Raw genomic sequence first — 27,093 nt, 5'->3', positions numbered from 1 at the left:
ACCCCTTACTCTTAGACAATTCAACTCTAGGAAAAAGATTCTGACCATCAACCTTATCTATGCATCTCATAATTTTATAGACTTCAATCAAATTTCCTCCACTGCTCAAGAGAAAACAACGCAGGTTTTTCAAGCCTCTCCTTATAGCTCATACCGTCTAATCCAGGCAGTATCCTGGTAAAACTCTTCTGCACCCTCTCCAAAACCTCCACATACTTCCTGTAATGTGGCAACTAGAATTGAACACAATTCTCTAAGTGTGGCCTAAACAAAGCTGCAACACGACATCCTGACTCTTGTACTCAGTTCTCCAAACAATAAAGGAAAGCATACCATATGCCTTCTTTACCACCGTGTCTACTTTCAGATAGCTATGGACTTGAACCCCTAGGTCCCTCTGTACATCAATGCTGTTCAGAGTCCTGCCATTAATTGTATACTTTTCCTTAACATCTGATCTCCCAAAATGCAGCATCTCACACTTACCCAGATTAAACTCTATCTGCCATTTCTCCCCCATCTGCAACTGATCTGTATCCCACGGTATCCTTTGACAATCTTCCACACTATCCACAACATATTATTTGCAAACTTACTAACCCACCCATCTACATTTTCATCCAAGTCATTTTTATATGTATATTAAAAACAGCACAGTGAGTGAATGACTGTAGGGGCCTGAGGGGCCCACAGGTTAGTTTGGGGGGGGGGGGGGGGGGGGGGGGGGGGGGGGTGCAACAGGAGGGTGTATAATTTTAGAAAGAGATGCATAAGACAGCATGTATGTGATTGGAAAGTGTGTAGCTGACCCGATAATCTTCAACTCCACTTCCTTGCCTTTTCCCCATAATCTTCCAGCAATTGGAATCAACTCTTATCCAAACAACAATCTCTCCGTTTAGCTTACTTTAGGAGGGAGATTACTCACGAGGTGATGAATGAGAAATGATTCCTACCTTCACTCGTGAGGCAGACCCTGGAACCCGGAGAATTCCTTCAGCATCCAAACCAGTTTGCTCCATTCTCGACAAAAGCTAGGACAGGATTTGTTACATGTTTAATCAATTTTCATGATGGCAACCTAGTTAAACGCATTTGAATTAAAAGGTTAGGAATTCTTGTATATTATACCTATTGGGTCAGCCAAGTCTAAAATCCTGCTCAAACCACCTCTGCTGCAGTTGAAACTTTAATCATGTAAACTTAAGAACATGCAAACATTCATAAGCTATTAAACCACCCCACCAGCCCCCAGTCCCAACTCCAAGTCTGTTTGTTTATCTCCATCACCAGGTCCACTTCCTCCCTCCACCATAACACAGTCCTGCCTTGGCTCATCTGCTGCTAAATCTCTGATGTTTTTGTTATCTACTGACTAGTTTAATGCTCCCCTGGCTGACCTCCCATCTTCCAGCCTATACAAACATGAGCTCATCCAGATCTCTGCTGCCTTTATGCTAACTTACATTACATCAGGTTTACTACTGCAGACATTGGCAACTTATTAAGGATTTCTAAAAATGCACAGGTTTTTAAATCTATTCATGGCTTTACTTTTTCATATCTCTCTCTGTGTAGTCCTACTTGGATCTTTACAAATAATTTGATAAACATTTCTCTCATATCCTCTAGATAAGAATTCTCACTGGAGTAGAGGAAATAAAACTCTTCATCTGTTGTACACATAGATTAAGAAAGGTCTCTGCTTCTGGTAAAATAAAACTACCTGAGACTCATGCAATGGGCCTTGTGCTTTCTTGTGTTAATGATCCCGAACAAGTCAATTCTTCACAGGATATCCAGACAAGTTAACTCCACTTTTGCCAATCCCTACTCCCCCATCTGACAGCCTTTCATTTAACAAAAGGACACACACAAAATGCTAAGGACCAGGACCTGCTTGCAGCTCATTAAGTGCTTCTTCCCTGGATCTGAGCCAGGGATAATACTTTGTGACTTAATTGCTTAAAAGCTTGCATTCGCTGTTCACACCCCAGCACTCGATTCACCAGCTTAACTGCTGGCTGCCTGGACATTTACAAGGCACTTTCTTCCCAAACGTTGCTGGAGTCAGAGACAACACAGTGTGGAGCTGGAGGAACACAGCAGGCCAGGCAGCATCAGTGGAGCAGGAAAGTTGACGTTTCGGGTCGGGACCCTTCTTCATTTTCTGAAACGTCAACTTTCCTGCTCCTCTGATGCTGCCCGGCCTGCTGCGTTCCTCCGGCTCCACACTGTGTATTCTCTATTGGCAGGTTTACAGTTTATGGTTCTCACAACTCCCTTCACACTGCACTACCTAAAGACAGGTGCCCAAAGTGACTGCTGTGCTCCAAATACAATCGGACTGAGGCATAGATAACTGAGGCACCTGTGCTCATCTGACTTGCAGATTCAGACCCTCATGAGAGAAATGTTCAGCATTCCATTTTTGAGGATGCTGGAAATCTTAGGTGATTTTGTTGTCGGTTCTGTGCTCATTTGTGATCCGTTAGTTACATGCAATCCTTAGTTTCAATGCAATACCAGGATCAATTGAATGGTGATATTGCTGAATACAGGAGATGGACGTAGTGACCATTAGATAACTCCAAACTAAGTGGCACAGTGGTAATGCCCCTACCCCTGGAACAGGGGGCCCGGGTTCAAGTTCTGCATGCTCCAGAGGTGTCTAATAACATCTCTGAACAGGTTGATTAAAAAAAAATTGGTTAAATTAGAAAAAAAAACTCCAAACTAGAAAAGTTTTAACCAACATGTTATCTGGGGCACATTACAGAGAGCTTATCTCAAATTAAAGGATAATGAAGACCTTTTTTTTGCATGAGCAGTTTTGTTGAGAGTTCACTGTCAAAAGTTATATAACAAATGGGGCTATAAAATCAAACATAAATGATCCAAAAACAAATCAGTTCCACTTGAAGCCAGGGAGAGGCATAAAATGTGTCCAAGATCACATGCTTAAACCAAAATGTGGGTCTTTTACTTAAATAAAATCAGAGTCGACAAGCTTAAAAGTCTGCAGATATCCATAAATAACTTGTGACAGGCACCCCTCTCTAATATTCCTGAATTTCACACTAAATTATACAGTGGACTAATGTGAAGAACTAATAATCAAGATTTCAATTCATCCAAAGGGAGATCTTTAAAAATGGACAGTATCCATCGATAAATTTGAAGAGATCAATTTGCTAGGAGGCAACGTCGGGAAGAAAAGAAGCAATCAATTTTCCAAATACTCAATCTGAATCAGTGTGAGATTAAGAAAACACAGATTGGGTACTGAATTACTGCCTCATAAGTCTCAAAGCTAAAGGGAGCCCCACACACAACTCACCAGCCCAGCTGGGGAGAGGAAATGGCAACTGGATCGTAGCCAAGAAGATTGCTCAGGAGGGGATTAAACTACTGCATTCTACAGGGTCTGTTTCATTTCAAGCACAGACGTTACCTTTAACTATAATCTGCACCAAAGGCAACCCATCACACTTAATCCTCTCTTGCGGTACATCTTTCCTGAGTGCATATTATTCTTCAACGCAGTTGTTGATGTACGTGATTTTCAATGGTTTGTGTGATTTATTGAAAATCTCTGTACTTGAGTCTTGACTGCATGCTGTATGCATGGTTGGACCCTCTCACTGTCACCCTACACAACACTGAATACTATGCCAGCCCACATTAAGCCACATGTATAATCGGGCATTCCTGTTCACCGTATTGTACCTACTTTTTGAAAGATGAGAGGAATTTTTGTCCCTGGAACCTTCTTTTGATCGTTTTCAAGCAACGTTGTGAGGGGAACACCAAAGGGGCCTGTTTCTGTAATGAATAAGGAACTTATTAAAACAGGTTCTTCTGAAATCAGCAGCAGTAGTAATATATGTTTCGAGAGTAACATGATGCATTCCCATGAAAATGCAATGACCAGAAGTAAGAGGTCTAGGGATAGCCTTCAACCATTCTGTGTAAGCAATCTCAGATGTCTATAGCTCGGGAGATCGCCATTCAGCCCATCATGTCAATGCCAGTCAACAAGGAGCTGATTACACTAATTCCATTTTCCAGTTTTTGACCCATGGCCCTGGAGGCTGTGCAATGCAAGTGGATACCTAAATACGCCTTAAACATTCTAAGAATTTCTCACTCAACTTTCAGGCAGTGAGTTCCTGACTCCCAACATGCTGTAAGTGAAAACCGAAACAAGTGAGGATGCTGTAAATCAGGAACACAAACAGAAGTTGCTGGAAAAGCTCAGCAGGTCTGGCAGCATCTGTGAACAAAAAAATCAGGGTTAACGTTTCGGGTCTGATGACCTTTCCTCAGAACTGTTCACTATCCCATCCACCTCCATCATGTCCCCCCTGATGTCTCAACCTTCGCTGCTCCACAACCTCTCCCTTGTGGCTGTCTCATTCCCGTGGGAATTGGCACTGGACAGAGATGTTAATTATTCTTTGTGCCGCTGATCTTAAGGTAAGTAAAACCAACGAAAATAAATTTAAAGCAGATATCATAAGGTATTATTTACTCAAGAAGTTGTGCATGCTGAGCTGTTGAGTACAGGTGAGACAGGAAATATTTAAAAGGGATCTGAGGGGCAAAATTTTCACACAGAAGGTGGTGCGAGTATGGAACGAGCTGCCTGAGGAAGTGGTAGAGGCTGGTACAATTGCAACACTTAAAAGACATTTGGATAGGTAAATGAACAGAAAAGTGTTTAGGGAATATGGGGCCAAACACAGGAAAATGGAGCTAGTTTAGTTTAGGAAACCTGATCACATGGAGTTGGGCCGAAGGGTCAGCTTCCATCCTGTATACCTCTATGACTCTACTCGAGATTCCAGTAGATTTTTGGCCATTCAAGGAATGTGGGGATCCAGCAGGGAAGTGGGATTGTGTTTAAGTATCAGCCATAATCACATTGAATGGCAGAGCAGGCTTGATAGTCCATATTCCTGCTCTTCCTTATTTCAACCACTCAAATAGAGTTGCAAAGGCAAAAGATAGTAGAAAAGAAAAGATAGCTGGATGTAAAACAAGGCAGTGGTGATATGGGAAGGATCAGCTTCATTGGAAGGTGCTGGTCTTTTCTTATTCTTGACATTTGTTATACTCTCCAGTTATTTTAGTGTATCCCTTTCCCAAGGTCTTTAGAACTCACATCACCATCTTTCTGCCTCATTTGCAAATAGCACTCAATATCACAGGTTAAAAGGAAAGCTAAATAAGTGCAATGGTTAAAAGTAGCTCAAACATAGAGATTTATAATCCTAAACATACTTTGTGCCTTCATGCAACATAATGAAATGTTATGGTTAGTGTTGAAGAAAACTCACCCTTTGCTTTAACCCTCACAGTCCTGTTCCTCTTCAACTCTATCCCAAGTGCATCATAGAAAGTGGTGATCTCTATCAGAGAGAGGTTATGGATTTTTTTCATATCCTGAGAGGATAGATCTCCAATGCGTGTTAGTCCCAGTCTATCCTCCCGAATGGTAAATTTCTGAAATTGCAAACGGAGTCAAAACCATTAGCCAACTTCTCACATGGGAAAGTACAACTGCTTTTTTGATAAATCCCAGTGTAAAATGGAGTTGGGTTTAAGTGGATAAGCTAGTACGTGGCTTGAAATGTGCAGCATTGCTATAGGCACCTTGGAGCTCAGTTTCTGTGTCCTACGCAATGGTGTAACAAATGTTCTCATGTGCCATCCCCACACACCACGGGCTGGACCTCAGGCTAGCAATGGGCTCTCCCACACTCCAGCATAAATTCTGGAAGTGAGCCTGCCTCTTAGCCAGCTCACCAGGTTTTAATCTGTTGTACGATAGCCTCTTTAATTAGTACGAGGAAGGATTTCCATCCATCTCCAGTACTGTAGGTGCCATTCACCAACAGAGCCAGACATTCAGGTTTCAATCCACCAGGCCTCTCCCTGGGTTCTAGTGTCTCCTGCTGCCCATTATATCAAAGCATCAACACAATGAGGCTCTCTAGGTGGACAATTGATGTTCACTCAAATCTTCAATATTCTAATGAAACCTCGCTGGTGAAATCACAGCGGGGGCAAGGGCCAATGAACCATCAACAGGTGGCACAATGTACCAAAATGAAGAGGTACTGGTGTAGTGGTAACGAACTAGTAATCCAGGGCTTTCGGGTAATGCCCTAGGGACATGGATTCGAATCCCACCAAGGTAGACGGTGAAATTTGATTCAATGAAAATCTGGAATTAAAAGTTAGCCTAATGTCTATTGTTGTAACAACCCATTGGCTTCACTAATGCCCGCTAGAGAACAAAATCTGCATTGTTACCTGGTAAGGCCTACATGGATTCCAGAGACACAGCAACATGGTTGACCCTAAACTTTCCTCAGAAATGGCCTAGCAAGCCATTCGGTTTAAGTCGCAATTAGGGACAGGCAATACATGCTAGGTGACACCCACATCCAGTGAAAACATTTTTAAAAATGAATGGACCCACCTATCAGATTCCCTGTGTGTGGGTAGCCCATAAGCTTTCATCTCGTTATCAATTTAAAGCTAGACAGGATCAAAATCACTTCATAAAGAGGAAAAATCTAAACATATTCAAGACTAGGCCACTGTTTATTTACAAGAAATTGTTTCTAGCCTAGTTATTTGTTTCCTAATTGGAACACGTATGTTTTCTTTTGCACAGTAAAGTGCAATGCTCTCACCTTTCACACTTGCAGACTGTGACACTTCTAGCAGTGGCATTGCTAATAAACACAGCCAGATTTTATACATTGGGTCTACTGTATCAATGCAGTGACACTGGCTCTAAACATGCAGACCCTTTATTAACAAGATTTTATGCAAAGTTTCATTTCTCAGTTTCTAATATTTAATGTGTAACTCCTATTCACTTTTCTCTGAGTCTGCAACCAGGCTTGGGCAATCAAACACAGTGAGCATTGATCAGTTAGCAGACTCCCACAATCAAACACCAAGCAACTGAATACAACAGGAAAAGCAACTACCTTTCAGTAGCTGTGAAGTGAGCTGAGAAGTCCAGTGGTCATATAAAAAATTACACAAATGAAAGGTTTACTTTCCTCAATAGAAAAGGCAGAAAATAACAAAATCACTTCCTGCAGAAAGTATGGTGTTCAGTTAAAATATGTAGAACTCAAGAAATGTTTCAGCAACAATTATTCCCTTAGCAAAAGTTCAGGAGGAAAGTACCTCTAGAGTTTTCCATTTTTGTTCAAAGTTCGATTTGGGTATTTGAGTTTGAGGGTTGCCTTGCATTCAACCAACCCCAGCACACCCAGACCTTGTTAAAACCAGAGAAACGATGTAGCTCATGACGAACTTGTTAAATTAAATAACTGAAGCACACAGTCACCCTTCTCCCTTACCGGCAGTGTCGCACTGCTAGGCCTCTTTGTAAAGTTGTTTCTGCATTGCTGTTCTTTCTGAGCAGCTGTCAGAGACTCTGAGTACGGGATGTCCCAGTTCAGGTCCTCCGTTATTTCTGGGCTGTTTGGCTGGCTTTCTGTTTTCTCACCATTCTTATTATTCTCTAAGGGAACAATAATGCATTGGCATTAACAGTGCATACAATTTAGCCACAAACCGTGTGAAATATTTACCTGTTTAGATTGTTCGACTGTTCCGAATTACAAATTGTGGAACAGAAGTGATTTACAAACATTATGCACCACTACAATTGCAAGAATTCATTATATTTGAACTTAGATAGAGAACCTCTTCAGCAGTCCTTGGTGTGTTTCTGTCACCTTTGTTGAAGTACAGGTGACATTGTATCTCTCTTCTGCTAGGCTTCTGTGTTCTGTTTAGACATGATGCTAGTGAGGACAGAAATGAAGAGGAATTACTTCTCCCAGGGTGTTGTGAATCTGTGGAATTCTTTACCAGGGAGGGCTATTGAGACTAGAACATTAAGTATATTCAAGGCTGAGTTGGGCAGATTTGAGGAAAAGGCAGGCAAGTGGAGTTGAGGATTATTAGATCAGCCATGATCTCATTGAATGGCAGTGCAGATTAGATGGGCTGAACAGGTTACTTCTGCTCCTATGTCTTATGGTCTACAAATGTGGTATGAAAGAGTGGCTTACTCAGCGATGGTGGAGAGCAATTAAGGATCATCCACATTACTGGGGTCTGGAGTCACATAAAGGCCAGACTAGACAAGGATGGTAGACTTTCTTCCTCAAGGCAGTCCTCGTGAACCCAATGACGGTCCAGTTGTCTTACCGTCACCACTAAAGACATTGGATTTTATTTATAATTCATTTTCAATAAGTGAACTAAATTGCTGTAACTGGATTTGAGCATCTATCTCTAGATCATTAGCTGAGCTACACAGCCAGAATACTATGAATTAGCTTGAGGAAAAACTATTGAAGCTAGTTTTATTTGATTGAATGATTTGAAAATCCAACCTACTTTACATTAGCAGTCTGCAGGTTAAATTTAAAATGGTTTCCTAAGGTCAGATCTTTAGGTCTGCAGGTGTCAGGAAGTCTGACTTGGGTGATTATTAATATCCTTAAAAAGGCAGGTGATGTACTGGGCTGCCTGGTGTTTTTTTTTCATAATTCATGATTAAAAATAATGGCTACATTATTCAAATAGTGCAATGGCCAAACCTGTCATTCTAGCCTAGGTTAGATTTTTAACTAACCAAACAGGATGGATCTTATCTACAGGGACAAGATTTTGAGACACTCTGAAAACAAGGCCAGATTTATATTGCTCTCGGAGCTATTCAACTGACCTCCAGAAAGCAGTACTTTTTCTATCACAAGTGGCCAGACAATTCTTTTTATCTGATTCTGTACAAGTTCATCCCAGAACAAAAGGTTCTGATTTAAAATGTTAGACTGCTTTCCGTCCCGTACTTGAGAAGGTTCTCCACTTGTGTATCAAGGCTTAACAATGCGCTCAGATATACGGGAAAAGGATGGGTCTTGGAAACAGGATAGTGGGAAAAGTGGCTTTTGATGATTCATTTCTAATCTATTTCTATTTTAGTCTCCAGCATTCACGTGGTGAGACCGGGAAAGCCTGAAGCCCCGTCTGAGTGTTTTCATTTTCCCTCTGTGGATGAGATGGAGATCAAGCCTTCGGAAATCAAGCTGCCCATATCGGAGTACTTTTAACCTTTGCTGTATGAACAAGGAGTCAGCAGAGCTCATCACCCAACCTATAGAGTGGGCAGCCTCTCTAACAGATGGGTGATCCTTTCTTCCCAGGTAGTGAACCAGTGGAAGGGTCAAAAACTAACCCCACGGGAAAACGAAGAATGGGCCATTACTGTTGATCATGTCAGAAATCCATTCCCAGCCCCATGAATCAGTGGCTGGATCAGTTCATAGAATCGTACAGAGCAGGAAAAGGCCATTTGGCCTTTCTGCCTGAGTTAGTTCTTCGAAACTGCTCATCACTAGAACAAAACCAGGAACAGATCTAAATATTTCACATATCAATTGGTTATCAGATTAAACTAGTTGGACGTTCTGTTTTCAATATCTCCAACAGTGTTATAATACTCAAGTTTGATTCTGATAGGTCAATGGTGGTCACAATTGTGAAGCTTTTGCTTTATGTTGGGTTAATAATGATTACCATCAATAATCCTACTGCAGGAAGATTCCATCATTAGCGCACATTACACAAAGAATGACATTCTAAACAGGCTGTCAATGAAATGATTACTCTTAGCTGTTTGCCACAGTGTACTTTTAATCTTGATCATTATCAATTTTCTTTTGAGTGAACGGGATGTACAGATTACGATCAGAGTGGACCAGGCATGATTTCACAGCTTTAACTCAAGGCACAATTCCAAAATCAATTTACACTATGTAACGTGCAAAAATGGCAAAGATTAATAATGGATGCCAATTGAGATAACCATCTAACTGAAAACAAAAACCCATTAGCTCAATGTACGCCAGTTTGTTTCATTGATAAGTAGGCAATGTTTAAAGTATGCGGTGTTACATCTATTTCTTCAAACGAGATGCTGATGCTATTTTCTTTCCTGTAATTCACCCTGACCTACCATCTTGCTCTCTTGAAAGTGGTGACATATGCTGGGAATCAGTTTGATGATTACAAATAGCCCTATAGATTCTCACTCCTCATTCGTTATTTATAAGTCAGGACTGTGTATCAATTGGAATCCTTAACTTAAGGCATATCATCACTGAGCATTCGCTGCTAATGAATACATATCACTGGATGACAAGGCCAGATACTGAAGTCATTATTCTGTTAGAATCTAAATGTGACAAGCCTGGATTTGCATCTCAGTCCAGGTGATACCTGTACCCTGTTGACTTTCAGGCACTTTTCTGAAACTTGGGCTTACAACCACACCCCGCATACCCTTCCCACCCAGTCTCAACACTTATATATTATACTCCCCATTGCCCCTCATTTCCTCCATGTTGTTCTATACCACCTCATACTCATCACAATTATTAAATGCCCATTCCATGCCTTTTCCCATCCACTGTGCCTCATATTCATGTTCTTAATACCACCCCATGCCACCTCTACCTCGCCTCCTTATGCCCCTCAAATGTCACCCCATGGTTCTATAATACCTCCATGTATCCAACATAGCCACTTATCCAGAATTACTGCAGACAGACTGCAAGGTGTCTTTGCAATGAGCGTTAAAAATAAGAAGCTTCTAACAATCTATCGTACCAATACATTTCACACAGAGAAGCATTCGTAAAAGCCATTCAAAAATGCGAACTGCCTAAACCATCAATCTATTGTAAAGACAAACATTTATCAACGTATTACATGAAAGACAGATACTTATTTAATAATCTCAAAGCTGATAATGAAATTGTGACCCCTGCCTGGACATAGGGGCTTTGAGCAGAATTTTACAACACCTTGCCAGCAGTTTTACATATGGGTGTTCCCAAACCCCTCGGTGTCCCTATTCCATACCCCCTCCAACACCCGACCTCTGGCACTACAGGTCACACCCAGGTTATGAACAGGTTCCATTCTTTGTTCGCAAAGTCGATTTGTATCCAAATTGGAACGGAATGCAGGCCAACATAAAGCAGTCATTTGTGCGTAGAGGCAATGTTCATATGTCTGATCTTTAAAATTGTACCCCTGTATTGGGTCACGTTCCTAAGTATGAACATTCATTAATCAGATGTTTGTAAATCAGGGACCTCAGTAAGTTTAAAGGGTGATGCAAGGCCTAGGGTGTCCCACCAGCCCTGATCTCAATTAAGGCCATCGAGTAGCCATCATCATCAATAAAAGGCTTCTTCCTGCCTGGCCTGCGTTTTGAAGTTGACAGTTGGATTTCTGGGGTGGGTTGGAGTGGGGCATTCCTGGCAGGTCATCATCTTAGGCCTCAGATGGGAAGGAAGGCACCTTCTTCTAGAAAGGGCATATTTTTCCAAAGTAGATGCACCCCAAAGAGCTCCCCCAGGGCCTTTCTATCAAGAAAATTCCCACTTCCCAACCTTCTAGGCCCCATTGCTCCCTCCTGTAATGAGACTCCTTGCTCTTACCTGGACCTTGACTCTGGGACATGGAATCTGGAAATTACTAGGGCTGCTGGGATTATACAGCAGTCAGCCAAAGTGACTGGCCATCAGGTCTTAGGCAGGGTCTCAGCACCAGTCAAGGAGCATAAATCCTTTCTGCATCAAATTAATAATCCTTGAAGAATCAGATTACTAGGGGTTGCCACGATCAGAACAGTTGCATTACCTGCTGACTCTTTAGATGGTAGGCTGAGAAATCCTACCGTTTAAAATGTCCTGTCCTTTAAAAAATAACCAAGCATTCATAATAACTTCAGCAATTACACTGCGCGAAATCTAAACATAGGAATCTACTGAAATTGAAACTAAAATGGCTTTTAAGCTGCTGATGGTGTCCAATTCCATTTCAAAGCAGATTGCCTGCCAATGGAATTCTTCAGATGCTGACATTTCTTTTTCAAAACATTGAACATCAAGGCAATATTTTTCAAATTTAATGGTCTCTTCATTTTTCCTGTGATTTATAGATGTCATACATTTTCGCAGCATATTTTCTTACAGTCTTGAATTCTATATGTATATATCTTCTTCTCCAATGTGGAATAAACTCAAATACTTCTAATGCATTAAACAAAGCTGCTCAACTAAAAAGTGAACTTACTTCCTTAGGACAAACCCCTATGCTAAATCACTGCAGTTAAAATGTGTCCACACTATAATATTGCATTTAATGATAACATTTCAGCCACAGAAACATTTTAACTTGTCAGAATGTTCCCGACCTCTCAGAAGACTTCTCAGAGTGGTCACAAACTTTCCATAAGGTGAGTTTTTTTTTAGGGCTTACAAAACCTGCATTAGCACAAGAAAATAGTGGTGTTCTTGGGCTGGGTAATATGTAGGAGGGTTAACGGGAAGGAGAGATTGTGCAAGTTTCCTATCGGATTCACAGCAGGAAGCCGATCACAGAATAAATGCATCAGAGACCATGGCTGCAAGGCATATTGTTCATTTAAAGGATTGAGGGGTTATATTTTCCAAAGGAGACTGAACACCTAATACAGTAATACTCTGTGCTTTTCTGACATCGATGGGAATGCTCTTCAAAGAGCTGGACAATATCTAGGCTTGGGCTGACAAGTGGCAAGTGACATTCGCGCCACACAAATGCCAATCTATGACCATCACCAATAAGAAACAATCTAACCACCACCCCTTCACATTCAGCAGTGTTACCATCAGTGAACCTTCCACTGGCAACATCCTGGGGGTTATCATTGACCAGATACTCAACTGGACTCACCACATAAACACAGTGGCTACAAGAGCAGGTCAGAAACTAGGAATACTGCGGCAAGTAACTCACCTCCTGACTCGTCAAAACCTGTCTACTATCTACAAGGCACAAGTCAGGAGTGTGATGGAATACTCCCCAGTTGCTGGATGAGTGCAGCTCCAACAACATTCAAGAAGCTTGACACCATCCAGGCCAAAGCAGCCTGCTCAATTGGCACCACATCCACAAGCATCCACTCCCTCCACCACCGACACTCAGTAGCAGCAGTGTGTACTATCTACAAGATGCACTGCAGAAATTCACCAAACATCCTCAACCAGCACCTTCCAAACACTCGGCCAACTTCCATCTAGAAGGACAAGGGCAGCAGATACATGTGAACACCACCGTCTTCAAGTTCCTCTCCAAGCCACTCACCATCCTGACTTGGGAATATACCACCATTCCTTCACTATTGCTGGGTCAAAATCCTGGAATTGCCTCCCTAAGGGCATTGTAGGTCAACTCACAGCAGGTGGACTGCAGTGATTCAAGAAGGCAGCTCACCATCACCTTCTCAAGGGCAACTAGGAACATGCAATAAATGCTGACCAGCCAGCAACATGCACACCCCTCAAATGAATAGAAAGAAAAAAATCCATAAATTCAGTTGTAAACAGACCTCATGCTAAATAAAGAAGCTTTGAATTATGTTTCACAAATGTGCATGCATGCAAGGTGCATACATTCTGGGAAACACAGAATAGGAAGTTACATCTGGGGAGATTATCAGACTAAACAGTGACAATAGCAAATTTTCTTGCTCATTTGTTATTCAAATTGTGATGGTGTTCATTTGATTTTGCATTCATAGAGCATCCATGCTAAATAATTTACAATTCAACTTTGCTTATCAAAGCCTTTACTTGCATGTGTGTTGGATAAATGATGTTTTTCATCTGATGCATTGTTAATCACATGGGCCTAGCTGTTTTACAGAGTCTTCTTCTTTCTCTAGCAATGTTATTTTATTGCTAAAGAAGTTGCAGTTCAGCTCCAAGGGCCTTTCTCATTCACGTGGCCAAATTTTCATCAACTCCAGATTCATATTGACTCAGTCATTGCGATTAAATAGTCAAACCTAAGCCTCTGCTCACACATATAAACAGGAGCTTAATTTTACAATCCCTAGGCGAGGACTGCTCAGGCTTAACTAGCCTTAACTTCCCCTCCCAAAGCCCACTCCTCTGCCACCACCCACTGTCTTACACTATTGTAGCTTCCATCCTGAGCAGCACTTACCTTTTGACTGATCCCACGAAGTTGATTCCTCAGATTGCTGCACCCCATTAGATGTAGGTGATGCCTCAGGTGTCATAAACTCAATTCTGGCCTGTGAACAGAAAGGCAATCAGTCAAAAACCCCAAAAGAAAAATTAGCAAACTTTGAGTCAACTGGCCAGAAGATTGGCCTGAGCCAATAATTGGTCAGCAGGAAAGCACAGGTTTCCATTACAAGCCAGGGGAGGAGCACCTCCCTCACTATGGGGCGGTAAAACATTAAATGTGCAGAACGCACAACTGTATTGGCTTTTTCAAACTGAGGAGGTGTTTGAGGAGCCACCTCTGCAATAAGCAAGGAACCAGCCAGCAACAGTGTGAAGCTAGTCAGAGAAAACAAGCTGCTGCAAACTCTGCATTCAAATCACACAGACCACTGCTAACCGCAGGGCAATGATACTGGAACACAAGGTCTAATACCAAGTACCACTGACTCACTCCACCCAGGCATATAGCTCAGTCCTCATTTATACCACGTACCCTTTCTCAGGCCAGTTATTCTATTTCATGCAAATATTTATTCCAATTTTTTTTTTCCTGTTTGCATACCAGCATCTTTAATGCAGTAAATACATCTAAATCCGAAAGACTGGATTCAGACCAGTCGCAGTACCTGTGTTGCTATTTGAGTCTGCACTCTTCCATGTTCAACACCACTTAGACGAAGCACTGAAGGTGACAAGGACACAGAATATACTCTGGTTCGGGAGTTTCAATGTCCATTATCAAGAGTGCCTCAGCAGTACCACTACTCACTGGGGTGACCAATTCCGAAAGGACAATGCTTCTTGACTGAGTCTGTGGGAGGGGATGAGGCAAACAACAAGTGGGGAAAAACATATCTGATCTCATCCTCACAAGTCTGCCACAGATAACACTGTGATATCCACTTTATTATTGGTAGGAGTAACCTTTGCACAGTTCTTGGAGACAAAGTCCCATTGAAGATACCCTCCATCGTGTCATGTGGCACTATCATCGTGCTCAATGTGATAGGTTCAGAATAGATCTAGCAACTCAGAACTGGGCTACTATGAGGTGAAGTGAAGCAGCAGAAGAATTGTATACAACTCATTCTGCAACGTTATGGCCCAGAAAACTCCCCAATCAGCCACTACCATCAAGACCAGGAATTAAACCTGGTTCATTGAAAAATGCAGGCAGACATGCCAAGAGCAGCACCAACCATATCAATAAAAAACAGTGAAGTGACCAAACAGGAACACTTGTGTGCTCAATAGTGGAAGCAGCATGTGACATTGAGGCTAAGCAATCCCACAATCAACAGATCAGATCTAAAGCTCTGTACCCATGTTACATCCAGTCTTGAATGGTTGTGGAAACCTAAAGAACTCACTGGAAAAGAGGCTTCACAAACAGCCCCATTCTCAATGATGGGGGAGCGCAGCACATCAGTGCAAAAGGCAAGGTTAGAAGACTTGCAACAATCTTCAGACAGAAGTGCTGAGTGGGTGATCCATCTTGGCCTCCTCCAGAGGCCCCCAGGATCACAGATGCCAGTCTTTAGCCCAATTTGATTCACTCCACGTGATGTAAAGAAACAGTGTGAAGACACATTTCACTACAAAGGCTATGGGCCCTCACACATTCCAGTAACAGTACTGAAGACTTGTGCTCCAGAACATGCCACACCCCTGTCAATCAGTTCCATTACAGTTAAAGCACTGACAGCTGCCCAGCTATGTGGAAATTTGCCTAGTTACATGCTACTCACAGAAAACAGGATAAATCCAATCCAGCTAAATTCTGCACCTCATTCTATTCTTGATCATCAGCAAAGTGATAAAAGGTGTCACTGGCAGTGTCATCATCAAGTGGCCCACATCAATAACCTACTCACTGATGCCCAGTTTGGGTTCTGTCAGGGCCACTCAGCTCTCGACCTCATTATAGTTTTAGTTCAAAAATGGACAAATGAGCTAAATTCCAGAGGTGAGATGTGAGTGAGTGCGGCATCAATGAGCCCTAACAAATCCAACGTGAACAGGAATCGGGGGGAAACTCCACACGAGTTGAAGTCATATTGGCACAAATAAGACGGTTGTAGTTTTAGGAAGTCAATCATCTTTAGCTGCTTCATTAAAATAAGATCAGAATTTGGATTGCTCACTGATGACTGCACAACACTGAGCACTATTAACAGCTCCTCAGATACTGAAACAGTCTGTGTCCATAAGCAGCAAGACGTGGTCAATATCCAGACTCGGGCTGACAAATGGCAAAAAAGATTTGCACCACACAAATTCCAGTCAACGGCCATCTCCAACTGGACAGAATCTAAACATATACCCTTGATGTATAAAGTCATTACCATCACCAAATGCCCCACTATCAACATCCTGGGGGTTACCATTGACCAGATAATAAGCTGTGACTATAAGGTCAGGTCAGAATCTGGGAATTCTGCAGTAACTCAAATCTTCACAACCCCCACATCTCTCCAACTGCATACATGGGTCAAAAGTGTGATGGAGTATTGTCCAGGATATGTGCAGCTTCTCTACACCATACAGGATAAAGCAGCTCACTTGATCAGCATCCATCCATCATCATAACTAACTACTCCCTCCTCCACCAAAACCAACAGTAGCAGCAGCGCGTACCCTATACGAGGTGTACTGTAGCAACTCACCATGCAGCACCTTTCAAACCCACAATCTCAAACACCTAGAAGAACAAACCAGGAGATAACTGAAATGATTACACCAACAAGACACACACCATCATAACTTGGAACTGTGATGTAGAGGTGTCGGTGTTGGACTAGGGTGGACAAAGTCAAAAATCACACGACACCAGGTTATAGTCCAACAGGTTTATTTGAAATCACGAAGCTTTGGGAGTGTAACCCCTTCACCAGGTGAAGTGAGAGAGAAGCACAATGACACAGAAATTATAGGCAGGGAGATCAAGGGCAGAGAGATCAAAAGATCCTACAAATGGTGTGAGTGGAGTGTCAAATTGTAAGTCTCTGGAGGTGATCAAAAGTGTCAGATAGTGTAAGTGTCAACAGCTGAATAACAAGAGAAGGGATGACCTATTGTACAAACTAATTAAGGTAGAGAGATCATAACAATTTCTCAAGGTGATGGTGTCAGTGAGGACAGTCAGGACAGTGAGGAAGGTTTTACAGACACAGGACAGTTGGTGGAGTCACACGTAACGCGACATGTACTCAAGATTATGGTTAAGGCCATCTTCATGGGCACGACCTCACTGACGCCATCACCTTGATAAATTGTTATGATCTCTCTACCTTAATTAGTTTGTATAGTTTTGGATTACTTATCACTTTTGTTAGACTCTCGGCATGCGACTCTTAGACCAATCATGTTATTCCAGCCATTTGGTTTGTCTCCAATACCACCTTACCTTTAATTTTTTGTAATTATCTCTCTGCCTCATTTAATTGGACTATAGGTCATCCTTTCACTTGCTGTTCAGCTGTTGACACTTTACTCACACCATCTGACACTTTTGATCACCTGCAGAGATTTATTGTTCGACACTCCACTCACACCATTTGTATGATCTTTGACCTCTCTGCCCTTGATCTCTCTGCCTATAAATTCTGTGTCTTTGCACTTCTTTCTCACTTCACCTGGTGAAGGGGCTACACTCCAAAAGCTTGTGATTTCAAATAAACCTGTTGGACTATAACCCGGTGTCTAACTTGGAACTGCATCACTGTTGCTCCACTATCGCTGGGTTAAAATCCTTGGAACTCCCCACTCAGTAGCACTATGGTAACACCTAAACCACATCATCTGCAGCAATTCAAAAAGACATTTCACCACTATCTTCTCAATTTGAGATAGGCAATAAATGTTGGCCCTGTCAGCAATGTGTTCATGTATCACAGAAGGATAAGAGATATAGAGGGACTCAGATGTCCTTGTGCATGAATTGCAAAAGGTTAGTATTTAGGTACAGCAAGTAATTAGGAGAGCTAATAGAATGTTATTTTAGGTGGATTGAAAAGGTGAGAAGGTTATCTTCATTGTACAGGATATTGGTGGCACCATATTTGGAATAATGTGTACAGAACTGGTCATCTTATTTAACATAGGATGTAAATCCATTAGAAGCAATTCAGAAAAGGTTTACTAGACAAATACCTAGAATGGATAGGTTGTATTATAAGGAAACATTGAACAGGCTAGGTTTTTAAGTGCAAGAGTTTAGAAGAGTAAGAGGCAACTTTACTGAAAGATAAGAGGCAAAGGAGTCTTGAAAGGCTGCAGGTAGAAAGGATGTCTCCTCTTGTGGGAGAATCTAGAACTAGTGGTAACTGTTTCAAAATAAGGAGTTGCCCATTTAAGACAGAGGTAAGAAAGAATTTTTCTTACGGAGTGTTGAGTGTATTTGGAGCTTTCTTCCTCAAAAGATGGTGGAAGCAGAGCTCTTGAAAATTGTTAAGGCAGAGGTGGATACCTATTGATAAGCCAAGGGATGAATGGTTATAAAGGCAGGCAGAAATGTGGAATAATCAGATCAGCTGTTATTTTCTTGGATGATGATACCATGTGGCTCCTGCTCCTAATCTGTGTTTGTGTAAAAGAAATCTCTAAACCATTTGAATGAAATTTGAAAAATGCCTGCTCCTAATTTCCTATTGCCACTGGTAAGTGTGCATTTATTGGCGTTGGAGCACCCTTGGCTGCAATGATATTCACTATTGAATGGCTTGCCAATACTCCAGACTCACATGAATAATACTTACTTGAGTTGCCAAAAAGGGTATCCATTAACTCATCAGGAAGTTAAGAGCGAGACAGAGAAAGAGAGAGAGAGGGAGAGAAAACAGAGAGAAAGAAAAAACAGATCCTGTGTCGATTTTCAATTCATTACTCTCTTTCGGATTTCAGCACTGGCCAGATGTCTTCAGTGGGAGTGGTCAAAACAGGAAGTGAGTAGATTAACTTATGCATTTGTGCAGAAACCTTGATCCCTTTCTCTTCAAGAATTTGAGAAATTTTATAGAACTCAATGTTGTGCTGGCCTATTATCCTACTCTAAGATCAAACTACCCAGCATACCCTACATTTTACTATCATCCATAGTAGTGCTTAGCCAAGAGTCACTTAAATGTCCCTAATGTATCTGACTTCACTACCATTGCCAGCAGTGCATTCCACACACACACCACTCTCTGTGCAAAACCTGGCTTAAGCCTGGTGACTTCAGAATCGTTCTTGCTTCTTTACATTTCTTGTTCCTAATTCAACTGGACTGAGATCGATAAGGGGGGATTTAATTTTCAATATGTAAGATCCAGATGCTTTATTATCCTGTGGTATGGAATTGAAACAGCTTCACTGGCCTTAGAATAATTGCGACGGTACATTAGCTACCTGAGAATGAACTCATAGCAATAGGTACCAATGGAAGCTGCCTAGCTGACAATACAAAAGGAGGCTCACTAAGGGAGCTTACTATCTCCATGTAGTCTTATTTGAAGTATCACTGAATTATTACAGAGCAGGAGCGGATCATCTGGCTCTGAAATGTCTCCCTTGACATTTCAACCCTGTGCAGTTTCATACTTCTTCATAACACTGCACATCGTTTCTATCTAAATAACTGTAGGAACAGGAGTGAGCCATTCAGCCCATCCAGCCTACCCTGCCACTCAATATAATCATGGCTGATTGAACACTCCACTGCCTCTTATCCATACAATTCCCATAACCCATTATGCCATTGGTGAATTAGAAATTTATCAACCTCTCATTTAAACATAGTCAAATACTGAGCTTCCACTGCCCTCTGGGGTAGAGGACTCCAAAGGTTCAAAAACAAAGTTGCTGGAAAAGCTCAGCAGGTCTGGCAGCATCTGTGAAGGAGAAAACAGAGTTAACGTTTCGGGTCCGGTGACCCTTCCTCAGAGCTGATGGTGGCTTCTGCACTCTCTTCTGCACTCTGTCCAATGCATTCACATTCTTCCTATAGTGTGGCACCCAAATCTGTACACAATATTCCAGCTGAAATCTAACCAGTGTCCATCATAATCTCCTGCCTTTCTACTCCATGCCCCTATTTAGGAAGCCTAGAATACCCCATATTTAATTAACAGCTCTCTATCTATCCTGCCACCTTTAATAACATATAAACTTCTACATATGTCTCTTTGCTCCTGCACACCCTCTAGAATAGTATCTTTATTTTATACAGTCTCTCTATCTCTTGATATCAAAATGTAGTACCTCCCACTTCTCTGCACTGAACCTTATCTGCCACCTAACCGCCTGCTTCACCAACATGACTATATCTTTTTTGAAGGTCTACACTGTCCTCTTTACTGTTTACTACTCTCCCAAGACTTGTGTCTTCCACAAACTTTGAAATTGTCCCTTGCACAATAAGATCTAGATCATTTATATTAATCAGGAAGAGCAAGGACTCCATACTGACCCCTGGGAAACTCTATCACAAAACTTGTTCCAACATGAAAAATACCCATTAACCATTGTTCTCTGATTCCTATCCTTCAGCCAATTTTGTATTCATGTTGCTACTGAGCTTTTATTCTATGAGCTAAACATTTTCTCTCAAGCCTGTGGTGCAACACTCTATCAAGTACTTTCAGAAGTCCATATACACCACATCAATAGCATTACCCTCATCAACAGTCTCTGATATCTCTTTTAAAAACTCCAACACGTTAGTTACTCATGACTTCCCTAATGTCGACTCTTCTGAATCAATCCGCATTTTTCTATTTGACTGTTAATTCAAACCTGAACAAATGTTTCTAGAAATGTCCCTACCAATGAAATTAAACTGACTAGGCTATAATTGCTGGGCCAATCTGTACAACAGTTTTTGAACAAGGTCATAATGTTTGCAATTCATTATTCCTCTGGTGTCATTCCCAAATCCAGGAAAGATTGAAAGACAATTTTTAGTGTATCTGCAATTTCCACTCGCGCTTCCTTCAATATCCTTGGACGTACTTTGTTCGGAGCTGCTGCATTATCAAGGTTAAAACCGATAGCATAACCATAACAAGTAGGTAGCCAAACCACTCAGTCATGGTCATTGCAGGACATTGTCGTATATAATGAGGTAACAGTGACATTGGGAGCTGTCAATGTTGGATCCACATTCTAAAGAGACTCATGAATTGTGTTCACTCATTTACCATCATGTCAAATCAAAAAACTCTTTCATTTTGAGCCTCAGTTTGGGAAAATTGTGATAGAATCAAGGCTAGAGAGAGTGTACTTTGGGTGGAATGGTCAAATCTCAGTGCAGCTGAAACTGAAAATCAGCCATGACCTCACTCAATAGCACCAATTCCAGTTCTAAGAAAAAGTAGACTTAGAGAACAAATGAAAAGAGAAGCCAAGCCAGAAAAGAAAGTGATTAACAAAACACAATTAAAACAAAGATAGTAGGAACTGCAGATGCTGGAGAATCCGAGACAACAAGGTGCACAGCTGGATGAACACAGCAGGCCAAGCAGCATCATAGGAGCAGGAAGGCTGACGTTTCCGGCTTAGACCCTTCAGCAGAAATGGGGGAGGGGAAGGGGGTTCTGAAATAAATAGGGAGAGAGGGGGAGGTGGATAGAAGATGGATAGAGGAGAGGATAGGTGGAGAGGAAACAGACAGGTCGAAGAGGCAGGGATGGAGCCAGTAAAGGTGAGTGTAGGTGGGGAGTTAGGGAGGGGATAGGTCAGTCCAGGGAGGACGGACAGGTCAAGGGGGCGGGATGAGGTTAGTAGGTAGGAGATAGGGGTGCAGCTTGAAGTGGGAGGAGGGGATAGGTGGGAGGAAGAACAGGTTAGGGAGGCGGGGACGAGCTGGACTGGTTTTCGGATGCGGTAGGGGGAGGGGAGATTTTGAAGCTTGTGAAATCCACATTGATACCATTGGGCTGCAGGGTTCCCAAGCGGAATATGAGTTGCTGTTCCTGCAACCTTCGGGTGGCATCGTTGTGGCACTGCAGGAGGCCCAGGATGGACATGTCGTCTGAGGAATGGGAGGGGGAGTTGAAATGGTTCGCGACTGGGAGGTGCAGTTGTCTATTGCGAACCGAGCGTAGGTGTTCTGCAAAGCGGTCCCCAAGCCTCTGCTTGGTTTCCCCGATGTAGAGGAGGCCACAACAGGTACAGCGGATGCAGTATACCACATTGGCAGATGTGCAGGTGAACATCTGCTTGATGTGGAAAGTCTTCTTCGGGCCTGGGATGGGGGTGAGGGAGGAGTTATGGGGGCAGGTGCAGCACTTCCTGCGGTTGCAGGGAAAAGTGCCGGGTGTGGTGGGGCTGGAGGGGAGTGTGGAGCGGACAAGGGAGTCCCGGAGAGAGTGGTCCCTCCGGAAGGCAGATAAGGGTAGGGAGGGAAAGATGCCTTTGGTGGTGGGGTCGGATTGCAGATGGCGGAAGCGTCGGAGGATGATGCGTTGGATCCGGAGGTTGGTGGGGTGGTATGTGAGGACGAGGGGGATTCTTTTTTGGTTCTTATTGCAGGGACGGGGTGTGAGGGATGAGTTGCGGGAAATGTGGGAGACACGGTTGAGGGCATTCTCGACCACTGAGGGGGTAAGTTGCGGTCCTTGAAAAATGAGGACAACTGAGATGTACGGGAGTGGAATGCCTCATCCTGGGAGCAGATGCGGCGGAGGCGAAGGAATTGGGAATAGGGGATGGCATTTTTGCAGGAAGGTGGGTGGAAGGAAAACAAAAACTGTAAAGGAGACAAACAAATAATACATTGTCTTCAAAATGTAATAAAAAGGCTCCAATTATAGCTTTAAGCCATTAGCTAATCCTGTCAATTACCAAGAAAAAAAGTAATATTGCAGCAACAGAAAAGGCAACCCATTTCATGGGCATGAAACAATGTGTCCTGCTAAGATATTACTCACAGCGCTTGGCTCCTGGTCAGGATACAGGTAGATGCTCACTTCAGGTTCAACTTCACATTCACACACTAAGAAGGATCCTTCATAACTAGAGTGTCTGCCAGGCATCTTGCAAGCTCAAATCCAATGCTACGCCACACAATCCAACAGCAAACTAATCCCTAGAATCTATGTGACCAGTTTATAAAGCTCTATTGTTTCCTTTCTATTTTAGTCTAGTTCCATGTACATAGATTTGCATATTCACTCCAAATATGGAACCGTTCTTCAGTCAAGTAAGTTTCACGCTGGGAACATGGGGCAAAAGTTGTACTGCGCAATGGCCCATCGAATGAAATATTTTCTAAGTTGATGATTACCCTTTTCTTATGAGGCAGGATCTCAAATTTGAAGTAAAGCTCATCGTAATTGGAAGCTAGAAATTAGGTGGAACATCTAAAAATGCATGTGGTTGTTTGCAGATTGTAATCTGTCAGCCAGCCTACTTACAAGCTAGGAAAATAGATACAAAGATCCTAGGAACCATAAACAACAACACCAATGACTAGTGGTAAGCCCAGTGTAGTCAGCTATTAAGGTATCTATTTTGGAACAACAAAATTCAATACCTTTAATATTTTAATATCCAATGGAGGGCCACATACTGCACACCACAACTTCCCAACAGCCATCTTTTCTCTGGGTACTATTGGGACACACATGTCTCTATTGATCCATGTACTAATTTTCCCTTCATTGATTTACTATACAATCCAACAGATATCTGAACTACCTGTTGCCTGCCACTTCAATGCACCACCCTGCTCCCTGGCCAACATCTCTGTCTCTGGCTTGCTGCGGTGCTCCAGTGAAGCCCAACGCAAGCTGGAGGAACAACACCTCATTTTCCGCTTGGGGACCCTACACCCCTCCGGACTCAATATTGAGTTCAATAATTTTAGGGCCTAAACTCTCCCAGGTCCCAGCCCCCCACCCCACACACCAGGCCTTGTTACCACATAGCCTGCCACTACACACCCCCTGTTGTTAGTCACTAATAGACCCCATTAGCAACTACTCACCCTCCCAGCCTGATCGTTAACAACACTTTTGTCTGTCCAACTGTCTTTCTCTCTCTTCGGGCTCTATCCTATCGTTTACTCCCTACCCCACCCATCTCCCTATTTTCTGCATATAAACTGACGTTTTCCCAGCCACCATCAGTTCTAAGGAAGGGTCACCGGACCCGAAACGTTAACTCTGTTTTCTCCTTCACAGATGCTGCCAGATCCACTGAGCTTTTCCAGCAACTTTGTTTTTGTTGCTGATTTACAGCATTCGCAGTTCTTTACATAGAACACAGAACATAGAACATTACAGCGCAGTACAGGCCCTTCGGCCCTCGATGTTGCGCCGACCTGTGAAACCTATCTGAAGCCCATCTAACCTAAACTATTCCATTATCATCCATCCATATGTTTATTATTTGTTTTTTATTCCAACACATATCAGATCAGTTTATAAGACTTGTACTGGGGCTCATCACCTGACTGAAACACACTTGCCTGCTAAGCTTCCCGCTGATCACTTTACCTCCATTTTTCCCTGGGCTTCAAATTTGTGCATTACGAAGCAACATAATACTTTACTTTCCAGAATCAGGGAGGGTGTGGGAAATTGTTACAATATGGGCTCATCTGACTCCTTATGGCTCTTTAGGTGTAAAGGAAACACCACTGATAAGATCTCTGCCTTTCCACTGGAACTTATTTGCACCTACTAGACAGAGAGAGAGAGACAGGGAGAGAGAGAGAGAAAGGAAAACGGAAATATTTGATCAGTTTATTTTGCTAATGTGCAGAAGACATTAATAATTTGCTCATCACTTGTTAAAATAATCAGGAACGTTGGCTTTACATAGGAGATTTAGTAATTGGATACAGCACAGTTATTTATTAGCAGACAGTTGTGGTTATGGAGTAACTGAGCAGAGCAAGGGGGAATAGTACAGGTAATTTTCTGGTTAAAATTGAGTGTACAGTTCTATGGGTTTGATCAGTCAGATTATTTACCATATCAGCCAGACTAGCAACCCTCCTTGTATGGGGGAAACATGCTAGATGTCCCAATTCAAGGCTGATGCCAATTCATTATCAGTTCCATTGAATTTGCAGTGCATAGACAGGCCATTCTGATCTGTGCCACTGTTCAGGTTCTACATGCACTTCCTTCTGCCCCTTCTCCATCAGAACTCGTCTGTACGTCTCTGTCTTTCCCCTCATAACAACCAACATCAACTTAAGACTTCAATTATTTCTTGTGGTAGTAAATTTCACACCTAAACATTGTGGGCCACAGAGTCCCAAATCCAGTCAAATCTATAAAGCACTATCTCCCTCTAACAGCAAAAGATCTATTTCATAAAAAAGATGTCTAAATAAATTCTGCTAAGTGTCATAAAGGTATCTATAATAATGTTCAACTATCAAAGAATGAATCCCAATTTCTTCATCCATCTCTGCTAACAAAAAGTACAATTCTAGATCCGACTTGCCTGAAGACCATACAGAAAACAGCCCTGAAATGTACTGAGATAGCAAGAACTGCAAATGCTGGAGTCAGAGATAACACAGTGTGGAGCTGGAGGAACACAGCAGGCCAGGCAGGAAAGCTGACGTTTCGCGTCGGGACCCTTCCTCAGAAATTCTGATGCTGCCTGGCCTGCTGTGTTCCTCCAGCTCTACACGTTGCTATCCCTGAAATGTATTGCTTGTGTCCAGCCCTTGGTTTTCCATTTCCTGTTCAGTGATATTTAAGTGACCCAACAGAAGCCTTAGTGCATGTTTGGACTTCAGCAGAGTTTGCAGGGTTTTACTTCTGGGGCGGATACTTAATTAAAATCAAGATCCTGTACTACAACAGCAATTATACTTCAAAGGTCAATGAAAGCAAAATACTGCAGATGCTGGAAATCTGAAATAAAAGCAGGAGGTGCTGGAGAAACTCAGCAGGTCTGAGAGAATCTATGGAAAGAGAGTTAATGTTTCTGACTTGGCTCTTCTTCAGAGTACATCAAAATGGTTCCTATGGCTGTCAATAACTTTGGAACACACATTGCTAAACACACTATAGAAATATAAGTAACTTTTCTTTCATTCTTTCATCTTTTGGACCTTCTTTTAGCAGAAATGGGCAAAGAAATAGGGTTTCATTTTTTTGATAGTTGAACATTATTATATGTATTTTTTCAACACTTGACAGAATTTATTTAGACATCAACAAATATGCTTTTATGAAATACATCTTTCACTGTTAACAGGGAGATGGTGCTTTACAGACTTGACTGAATCGGAGACTCTGTGGTCCAATGCAATAGCGAATGTGTGACATATTCTGCCTAACTGATGAAACAACCTCACCTGAAGTGAGATTAAGATGCGAAACTTATTACCACAGAGGTCTGAGTCAAAGTTAGGTTAATATGAGGGGACGAGGCAGAGATTGTACAGAGGGGAAGAAGCAGAGGTTGTGCAGAGGGGAAGAGGCAGAGGTTGTGCAGAGGGGAAGAGGCAGAGGCTGTGCAGAGGGGAAGAGACAGAGGTTGTGCAGAGGGGAAGAGACAGAGGTTGTACAGAAGGCTCTGATGAAGGAGGGGAAGAAGGAAGCCAAAGACCTCTGGTTCCATTTGTGGTAGTTGGTCCGATTGCCACAGCTGGCATTTCGTGGTATCTGGCACCACGACTCATAGGTGGCACAGGGTAAGGATGTATGTTGAGGTACTTGTCAGCAGAATGGTTTATTGAATGATTGCAATAATTGGAGTTTACATAAACTGGTCAGGCATAATTCCCAAGGACTCTTTAGAGTTGTACAGAATAGATCTGCTCCCAATGAAGGCTAATGTAGAAATCAACAGCGTCCACCCAGAGACTGTATGGTGGCATTAGTTTGGATGGAGCTAGAATCTACTTCAACATAAACTCTTTCCAAACTGGTACCATATACAAGACTCTCAGACAGTCCAGTCAGTGGGGGCTTTGGGGATGGCCATATAATCAGCTTTTTATGGGAGC

At 42.3% G+C, this 27,093-nt stretch overlaps 1 protein-coding gene across 8 annotated transcripts in view; it reads right to left on the bottom strand.

The window, feature by feature from the left end:
* Positions 1–27,093, bottom strand: part of LOC109922972 (rho GTPase-activating protein 28-like) — a 171,223-nt gene that overhangs the window by 24,096 nt on the left and 120,034 nt on the right. For all 8 annotated transcript variants that reach the window (XM_048596357.1, XM_020523016.2, XM_048596358.1 and 5 more), the window contains 5 exons: positions 14,110–14,200; positions 7,392–7,555; positions 5,343–5,508; positions 3,734–3,825; positions 957–1,034 (listed from right to left, as the gene is read on the bottom strand). In XM_048596357.1, coding sequence (XP_048452314.1) covers positions 957–1,034; positions 3,734–3,825; positions 5,343–5,508; positions 7,392–7,555; positions 14,110–14,200 — 591 coding nt within the window. The remainder of the gene's footprint in view (positions 1–956; positions 1,035–3,733; positions 3,826–5,342; positions 5,509–7,391; positions 7,556–14,109; positions 14,201–27,093) is intronic.

The sequence above is a fragment of the Rhincodon typus genome, chromosome 4 (assembly GCF_021869965.1).
Source record: "Rhincodon typus isolate 14 chromosome 4, sRhiTyp1.1, whole genome shotgun sequence".
NCBI classification, from domain to species: Eukaryota; Metazoa; Chordata; class Chondrichthyes; order Orectolobiformes; family Rhincodontidae; genus Rhincodon; species Rhincodon typus.
The sequence above is the reverse complement of the archived record's forward strand: the minus strand, read 5'-3'. Positions and strand labels throughout refer to the sequence as shown.